This window comes from Brassica rapa, chromosome A09 (assembly GCF_000309985.2).
Source record: "Brassica rapa cultivar Chiifu-401-42 chromosome A09, CAAS_Brap_v3.01, whole genome shotgun sequence".
Classification (NCBI taxonomy): domain Eukaryota; kingdom Viridiplantae; phylum Streptophyta; class Magnoliopsida; order Brassicales; family Brassicaceae; genus Brassica; species Brassica rapa.
In genome coordinates this window covers 27707900-27717856 of record NC_024803.2, presented here as the reverse complement: position 1 = coordinate 27717856, position 9957 = coordinate 27707900, and the positions used below count along the sequence as shown (strand labels likewise).

The 9957-nt window shown below is 34.4% G+C and overlaps 1 protein-coding gene across 1 annotated transcript; it reads right to left on the bottom strand.

The window, feature by feature from the left end:
- Positions 1 to 6202: 6202 nt before the first annotated feature.
- On the bottom strand, positions 6203 to 7397 carry LOC103840530. The gene is made up of 2 exons (XM_009117034.1): positions 6654 to 7397; positions 6203 to 6583 (listed from the first exon to the last, which is right to left on the bottom strand). Exons 1-2 carry the CDS (start codon positions 7395 to 7397, stop codon positions 6203 to 6205), a joined length of 1125 nt encoding a protein of 374 aa, XP_009115282.1.
- Positions 7398 to 9957: the final 2560 nt, after the last annotated feature.

Sequence of the window (9957 nt, the reverse complement as noted above, 5' to 3'; positions counted from 1 at the left end):
TTGGTAAAGTTAACCTAAATAACTTACCAAATGAAAATATGTTATCCATGTATTCACATATATTCTTTGTTATCATTATATTTTATTTATCTAAAATCAGAATAAATCTTAAACCATGTTTGTATGATTTTTTGACAAAAGGTGCATTTATTAGAAACTAAAAAGAATTTTACAATTTATTATGATAATATCATTGTACATCCAACTTTTGTATATATCACTTTGTATAGTTCTGAACCCTTATCTTTTGACTCATAAGCAGTGTTTGTAAAAACGGACCAGCTGGATTGAGTTAAACTAGGTATGGGCACATTCCTCGAGAACCAAAGAGCCGAATCCAACTGAACAACGAGGATCGGTTTGGGTATGGGTTTTGTCAATTATCTAAGTAGATCATATATCTTTAGAACTGAAAACCCAAAACCAAACAGAGAATCAAATGAATACCCAAATTTGTATAATATAGTTTATATACTTATAAATATTAACTATAATCTTAAAATATTTTTATCCGGATATTTAAAATTATATGAATTATTCAAAAACATGAAAAGTCTGATATTTAATCCAAAACACCATTTTTGATATTTTATCCCGAATTAACCAGATTGGTTTACATAGTCAGTTTGAATCTGTAAAAATTGATGACAAAAAAGAAATATCCTGAATTAACCGAGAAACCAGAACATAATGGGATCCAAAATTACTTTGGATATTAGTTGGTTTCCAAATTTGTTTGGAAACTTTTGTTTCAGAAACCGAACCAAGTTTTCTAAATACCCAAACCGATATGGATATATGCCCTTACTTTCGGTCTATTTAAATATATAGAGAAAGTCTAACCATAGAATACATTTATCCTTAAAAACTAATATCATAATTAAAAAGAAAAGTTAGACGAAATTAAAGAAAATATAAATAATTACTTTCATTTGCAAATCACTATGATAATAGAACAAAAAAACTTAGCGAAATTGAGAGATAATATAATATTTTACCCCACTGTTTTACTCTAAAATGTTTAATCAATCGAACCCTAAAGCAACCAAAAATATTGTTTAGGAGTATTTGATACTGCACCTTGAATGGTAGCAAAGATTATTATTATATTTTTTTCTTTACAATCAAAGAATTTCATATTGAAATTCATACTAATTTCAGTATTTCCGGTTTGGTCCATTAACAAGCCTGTCAAGATCTAATTTCATGGAAGAAGAGGATTTGTTTCAACTGTTAACGATCTTGAATGTGTGGACGAGCTTCTCCGAGATTTTAGTGGGTTCATTAGAATCTCTAGGGAAGAATTAACCGGTGGGTTCAGCCAGCCTAGTTTCGTTTTCATCATCCTTGTCTAGTGAGAAGCGCCTTTTACCACCATTCATCTTTTCTATGAAATGATTTCTTTTCAGTTTCACTTCCGAGCTTTAAGTCTAGCTTATTAACCGCTTTGTTATCTTATATAACGGTTTGTATGTAGCCAAAAGATACAATCGAGACTATTGTATTTTTGGTACGTGAGGGTTGACTCTCAACATCACCTCTTTATGTGACAATTTAGTTTTTGTGGATGAATGGCTTTTAGCTGAAAGCCTGAGACCTGACCGGTCATATTTTTACATTACTGTAACATCTCAAGTTGTGATATATGAAAAGACTTAAGAGGATTAATTTGGGTACTTATGTCACTAAAGTTGATTTATCTTTTTCGTTACACATCCGTTTAGAATTCTAGAATTAATCATGTTTGGGCTGGAGTAGTGAAAGGATAGCTGACTATAGGAAAGTAATTTCCGATACCGTACGAGTGAAACCAAAGTACGGGAAATGTCATGTGGTGATTCCATGGTCAGTAAAAGTTATATCTTTTTAAATATTTTAATTCTTTAAATTTTAAAAACACTTTAACATCAGATTAATATTTATATTCGATCAATTCATCCACACATTTAAAATTTACTTTAAAAATTATTGATACATGTACGTCTCCGATCCTTGTTATTATAAATTTTAAACAAAAAAATATACATATATATATATATAATGCTGTAAATATATACTTTGCAAAAATGGGACCAAAAGGACTTGGTGGTCTTCAGTTCAAAAAAAAAAAAAGGACTTGGTGGTCTCAACTTTCAAGCAATAGGAACGTATATCTAATTAAGATTCATGCATTCTAATGCAAAAATAGTCAAGAATGAGCAAAGATTGTCATTGGTCTGAGTTATTTTCCTCCATCCACATTTCAATCGACAAATGGCAAGTTCCCAAAGGTAGGGGACATGACATGAGTAAGGACCATTTGACACATTCCAACCTTTTTAAAGAATTTTTTAAACCTTTTTAAAGAAACGATTTTATATATTATTACGAGAAGTAATTCGGCCACCAGTTTATAGATGCTTGCTTTATTGATTATTTAGTAACAGATGCTAGTTGACAAAAAAAAAGGAGACATGGAATATTTTAGGCTTGTGCACAACTTCAGAACCGCGCTTATAGAAATTTAAAATGCTTAACAAAAACCGATTATCCATAATACTTTTTTGGTAAAATCTCCAATTACGCCATTGGGTTTTTTGGGACCTATTAATGGAACATAGGTAAACCGGATATTCTTTGTTACACAGAATAGTTGTTTTCTTTTATGAAATTTTTAGCCTTTTCGGCATTTGAAGAAATGTGATGACGACAATATATATGAGAATGACAATCACAAAGAACGAAGGAGAATAATAAGTCGCCATCAATTAAACTTAATCATATGCCACTAACCCGTCCCCCCAATGATTCAGAGATCTTTGCTTTCAATAAGTGCCCATATCTTTCAATTTTTTTTTTTTAATATTCCTTTGTGTATTTTTTTTTGATGATTGTCACACCGTATCATTTCACGATCAAAAGGAAGGGTCACGGTATGTCTACACAAATTTCTGAAAGAGTAACAATTCATATACGTATTTTTACTCCAACCCTTTAAATATATAAATTTCATGCTCCTAGCAGTCACGCAAAAAAGTCACTAAACTATGAAATATATTAAAGTGACTAGAGAACGAAAGTGTTCAATCGAGTCTTGGTTTTGAACGCACGCAATAGTTCAATTAAGAGTTTTTTTTATTGATGTTTAGAAAACTTCTCAAAAACTAAACACAAACTCTTATATTCCTTATGTACGTTATTATTTTTTGTGATTCATCACACACGATGATTATAATATATATATGAGCTAGATTTCTTCTTATATCCTATTACACCTTTAATTAAGAATTTCCTTTATCTTAATTCTAATAGCTTTAGTTATCCTAATTATATTTAAGGATAATTTACTTTTCTTCATGACTTACTTTTTAGTGATGTTGAAGCTTATCTCCAACATTCTCTTCCTTAAGCTTCAAGCTTTCATTGCTAAGATCTTGAACTCGAATCAGCTTTTTCATCTCTTTGAACTTGATTCTTGCTAATGCCTTGGTCAAGATGTATGCGCCTTACTCACTTCCTGCAATGTGTTCAACGTTGATCTGTTCCTTTTTAACACACTCCCGAATGAAATGATATCGTTTGTGAATGTGTTTGCTTCGATGGTAGAACACTGGATTCTTGGTAAGTGCAATGGCAGATTTGTTGTCAAAATATAATATTGTCTTCACACACTTTTTTCCTGTGATTTCACTCAACAATTATTGGAGCTATAGCGCTTGTTTCGCAGCTTCCATTGCATCCATGAATTCAGCTTCACAGGATGACAAAGCCACTGTTTCTTGTTTCTGAGAACACCAAGTTAGTGGCATTGTATCATAGCAAAACAGATGCCCGGTCGTGCTCTTTCCATCATCTTGATCCGTTTTGTGACTGTTGTCGCTGTACCCAATGAGTCTTTGAGGTCATCCATGCTTAAACACCAAACCGTATCCAACTGTGCCTCACAAGTACCTTAGCACCTACTTCATCGCATTGTCATGTGACTCACGTGGAGAATGCATGTTCTTACTTAACATTCCAACCAAGAATGATAACCCTGCTCTCGTGTGCAATAGGTATCTCAGGCATCCAATCCTTCGCCTATAGAGAGTTGCATCAATCTCGACTTCTTCAAGTGCTTAGACAACTTCAGACCAAATTCCATGGGTATGTGAGTTGGATTGCAAGTGTCCATCCCTGCTTCCACTAATATCCTTTGCGCATATGCTTCTTGCTTGATCTCAATTCCTTTTGAGCTCTGCTTCACTTCAATGCCAAGATAATACATGAGTCTTCCAAGATCAGACATCTCAAACTGTCGAGACATAGATTCATTAAGCTCTGTGATTGTCTTCAAAGAGTTTCCGGTGACAAAAAGATCATCCACATATATGGCAAGTATCAGTATTTTGCTTCCTTCTTCCTTTCGGTATACTGAGCTTTCCTTGGAGCACTTCTGAAACTTTAAAACCTTTTAATACTTGATCAAGCTTCGTGTTCCAGGCTGGTGAAGCTTGCCTTAGTTCGTATAAAGCCTTTCGAAGTTTAAAAATCTTATGCTCTTCTCCCTTTTTTTTCAATCCTTCAGGCTGAGATACGTACACATCTTCTGTCAATTCTCTATGTAAGAACACTGTCTTCACGTCCAAGTGATGGATCTCCCATCCATTTGCAGCAGCTAAAACGAATAGCACTCTGATTGTCTATATACGAGCAACTGTGCAAACACCTCTTCAAAGTCGATTCCATGTTCTTGAACATATCCTTTAGCCACGAGTCTTGATTTATACTTGTTGATTGAGCCATCTGCATTCCTTTTGATCTCAAAGATCCACTTGAGGCCAATAACTTTGACTCCAGCTGGTTTGTCTACTAACACCCACGTCTCGTTCTCCTTGATAGAATCAATTTCGTATGTGCAAGTTTTTCACCATCGAACAAGTTTACTGCCTTCTTAAAACTTAATTGGTTCGTCATTGAGTGCAAGGAGTAGGAACTCACACTCTATGTCGGCCAGTAATATGTAGTCTTCAAGATAGCTAAGACGAGTTGATTGACGTGTTGAGCGCCTAGGTTGTTGAGGATCGACTTGTTCAATGTATGAATTGACTTGAACAAGTTCTAGTTGCTGTCAGTCTCTTCAGCAGCAGTTTCGTCCTGTTGTTTTCCAACCACGAATGGACCATGTCCGTCGTCCAATGTAACACACCATGACATCCAAAATTTATCAGGTTCGCTCTGTTCTTCCTTGTTAGCTTCCTTCCAATTCCAACACTCCTTCTCATTATAGATCACATCTCGACTTACAATTATTCTTCTAGTGCTTTGATTGTAGAGTCGATGAGCTTTGGATCCAGGTTCAATGCCAAGATGAACCAGTGCTTGTGATCTATCATCATGTTTCTTGAGCTGTCCAGAGTCGACCTTGGCGTGTGCAAGACACCCAAACACCCTGATATGCCATATGCTCGATTTCTTTCCTCTCAAGCATTCGTATGGAGTCTGATTCTTCAAAGCTCTTGTGGGAACTCGGTTAATTAGATATGTGACATGACGAACTGCTTCTCTCTATAAGTAATTAGGAACACTCATAGCCTTTAGAATGCTCTTTGTCATCTCCATGAATGTGTGATTTCTCCTCTCGACCACTCTGTTTTGTTGTGGGGGTATATGGAGCTGTTAGATGTCTTCTTATACCACTGTTATTGCAGAATTCTTGAAACTCTTTTGATGTAAACTCACCACCTCTATATGTACGTAGTGTTATTATCTCTTTGTTGAATTCCTTCTCAATCAGTTTCTTGAATTCTTTGAACTTTTCAAATGCATTTCCCTTCTCCTTTAGTAAGATCAACCACACATATCCTGTGCAATCGTCAATACTCACAAAGATATACAGGTTCTGCTCAAGTGTAGATGGTGAGATAGGACCACACAAGTCTGCATGTAGGAGTTCCAATGCATGCGACGATCTATACGGTGTAGCCAGTGGCATAGTTGTTTCTTCTTGAATCTCCGGCAACCCGTGTACCATCTCTTGTGTTGCCATGGACCTTATAGTTTTGAAACTAATGTGTCCGAGCCTAGCATGCCATCTCCAAGTATCTTCTTCCATTCTCGTGTGCAAGCAGGCTGGTCTACCAACTTCAAGTCTCAACTTGTACAGCCGCGACCTTAACACTTTCACCAGCAGTCTTCCATTAGGGTCTTTCAGTGTTAGGTAGTTATCCCTCATCCTAACATCTCACCCTTGTTCAGTAGCTTGTACTAAGCTCAATATATTGCTCTTTAGGTCTGGAATGTAGTATATGTCGGTCAAGAATCTATGTTCCCCTGTTTTTGCTTCAAACAGCATCGACCCTTTGTCATTGATGTCGACACATGAACCATCACCAAACTTCACCTTTCCTTTGATGCTTTCGTTAAGTTCAGAGAAGTATGATCTCTCACCAGTCATATGGTTACTTGCTCCGTTATCCAAGTACCACATTCCATCTTCTCGTTTGCTTTGTTCTAGCGTCTTCGGTATGACCTTATCTTCATTAAGGAATACAATCTCGTGCATATACAAAGCGATATCAGCTTCCTCTATATCTGCTTTGTTTAGATCGTGATCGTCTTGATTCTTCTCAGGATAAAAAGAGGCGAAGTAGTATTTTTTTCTTACAATAGTAACACGTAATTTGAGAGTAGACCTTCTTTCCTTTGCCTCTTGCTTGTGTGTTGGTTCTTCCACGCCCTTTTCCTCTGTTTCCTCGACCACGATTCCAACTTCTACCTCTTCCTCTTGAGTTGTATGATTGATTGGAGTCGGTGTACAGAAGATTTCCTTGTGGCTCTTGTCTATTTTCTCCCTGAATCTGTTCTTCATACGCCTTGAGTCTCTCAACAATATCTTCGAAGCTCTTTTTATTCAGATCGAGAACTTTTTCAAGCGAAGCTATGATCTGAATATACTTTCTTTGCGGTAAGTTGTTCAGGAACTTCTTTACAAGCTTAGGTTCTTTTAACGTTTGACCTAAAGCTGTGGATTTTGAGGCCAATTCTGATATCTTGCCCGTAAAGATATCTATTGAGTCGGTGTCTTTCATTCTGAGACGTTTAAACGCGTTCATCAAGGTTTGAAGTCGCGTTTCCTTCACACATTCAACACCAAGGTTTCTTGATTTGACGGCTTCCCAGATTTTTTTAGGCGAGTCGACTTCACCAACTTGCAATATTTGGTTTTCCGGAATCCATTGAAACATGAGAGCAGTATCGATATTCTTCTTCTCTTCATCGTCTGTCTCTGGTTCAATTGATTCCCAAAACTTATGAACTCGTAATAACACCTTCATTCTCATCGCCCATACCGTGTAGTTTGTTGAAGATAACATCGTGCAGACCATTGTGGAAGGAACGACTTCTCTTGTCTTCGATGTTGATTTCAAATCATTCATTCCTTCGGTGAAACTTCTTCAATGAATCAAACCTGGAGCTCTGATACCAAATAAAGTGACTGGAGAACGAAAGTGTTCATTCGAGTTTTGGTCTTGAATACACGCAATTAGTTCAAAAGAGTTTTTCCTTTATTGATGTTTAGAAAACTTTTTAAAAATTAAACACAAGCTCTTATCTTTCTTCTGTGTGTTATTCTTTCTCAAAAACTAAAAACTAAACACATGCATGATGATCGCAATATATAGGAGCTAGATTTCTTTTTCTACTCTATTACACATTGAATTGGGAATTTTCTTTATTTTAATTCTAATAGTTTTAGTTATTTTAATTATATTTAAAGATAACTTTTATTTCTTCATGACTTATCTCCAGCATATATTATATATATATATATATATATGAAAAAACTTAATTAATAGATCAGTTTATACTACATACTACATCGATAAACTATGCAAACGGCGGCAAGAATGGATATATATCACACTCATTGTTGTCACCAAAATGAGCCATCGTTTTGATTTCGATAGTTTCTCCATTTCATCATTGACAATTTATAAGACAAACTATGAAGTCAGGAAGATACTAGATTGGACGACGACGATATTTCCTTTATTTTTTTTTTCTGGATTTTGTTTTTCATTTAACATGCGAAAAAGAGCAAAAAGAAAGTGATTAAAAATTGTTAATACATCTTTCTCAGGTTAATCATCTTATTTGCTAAATCTATGAAATGACATAATTGATTAAAGGTCATGCTCTCATAATGATATGGGATTAGACTTCAATTATTCAGCCGACTTTTATTTCTTTTCTCTTTTGTCATCACAGCCGACTTATTAATATTGCACGTTTCTCTCTCGTCTGGCCCTTTTAAATAATTTCATATATTTTATATCCATCCATTCCTTAAATACTACAAAATCATTTGCTAACCTCACTTTTTAAAAAATGTGGCAAATGAAAGTCCTTATCAATGTGTTGGCATCCCATCACATGTAATCAACCGAGCTTCATCTTTCAGGCCTTCTGACTCGGAACTCTATAGATGTCTTAGTTTTGGTTCCAAAATTCTTTCCCCCCGGTTTAGCAGGCTCTCTATTAAGATCAAACATAGTTCACCAACATGTTTATTATATAAAAAGTTAATGGACTCATTGTATATAACATTTCTTACGTGGTACTAGTTAACATATTTCTCAAATATGTGAAACAATTATAGTGCAATCTTCAAAAAGCTTAGCAGTAGACTAAAGTTTCTGGAAATTGCAATATGAAAATCATATTAAAATGTAGCTACGTCAGGACCTGCATTTGAGATTTAAAATATGCAAGATTTTTTTATATTAAAAAAAAAAAGAAAGGAGAGTGAAAAGAAATTAAGCATGTCCACATGATTGCAACAGATGGGTGCAACAATTTGGAATTGAGTAAAGGATAAGGAAGTTTTTACTTATGTATTATTCATATTTGTGTGTTTATGATAAAAATAAAAGAAAATGAATGTGTAAAATAGCTGGCCTTGGACCTCTTTGAAGGGTAGGCTTTATTCTTCAACCTCACCATCCTTCCTCCTACGACTTCCCTATATAGTCTCATAATTAACCTGCGTATGGAGGATATATTGGTCAGTTTTGAAGAGAGATGCAATCATTTTCATCCAGACGTCTCTCGACTGTTAGTTTCTTTTTGATATTTTTTCAGATTATTTGCCTTTGGACAGCAATTATGTTAGCTAAGATCTCGAGATTCCGAAGGTAAAGAAGCTTTTGGGTCAGCAATTATGGGTCCGAATGGTAACGTGTAGAATAACTGCGGAATATTTGTGATGCAATTTTAATAGTAACAAAAATTTATAGATACATATATACATACAGATTTTTGTTAGTATTGACAGCGATGCGAGGCGGTGCGGTCCGTCACCATTCAAAATCTATGTTACTCATCTAAATTTTGCAATTTCTATCCAAAATCTCGAGATCTTAGCTTTTAGATAGAAAAATAAATAACTTTTATCGTCTCATTCGTGATTTGTGTTGCCAAAATCAATAATAACTTAATTACATAATATCAAACTAGGTTAAGATCCGCGCCTTGCGCGGAATAAATATTATAGAAATTAGTTTTACATATTACTCCCTCTGTTTCAAAATACATGAAGTTTTAAGGTTTTGCACAACTATTAAGAAACTTATTTTTTATCTTAAAAATATTATTAAAATATAATATAAAAGTTATTCAACCAATCACAAAATAGACTACAAAATATCATTGGTTACACAGTTTTTGATAAAGCATAAAAGTACATTGGTATACGAAAACATCATCTATTTTGAAACATCAGAAACTTCCTAAAACATCATCTATTTAGAAACGGAGGGAGTATATGTTCTTTTACACATTATTAAATAATACATATATATACATGATTAAAAACTCAGGAAATATTACGTATATGGTAAAATTGGTGCAAACACATAAATAAATTTTATTGATTCAAACAAACACTTTTTTCTATTTTATATGATATAAAATTAATTTTTAATGATATTAACATAG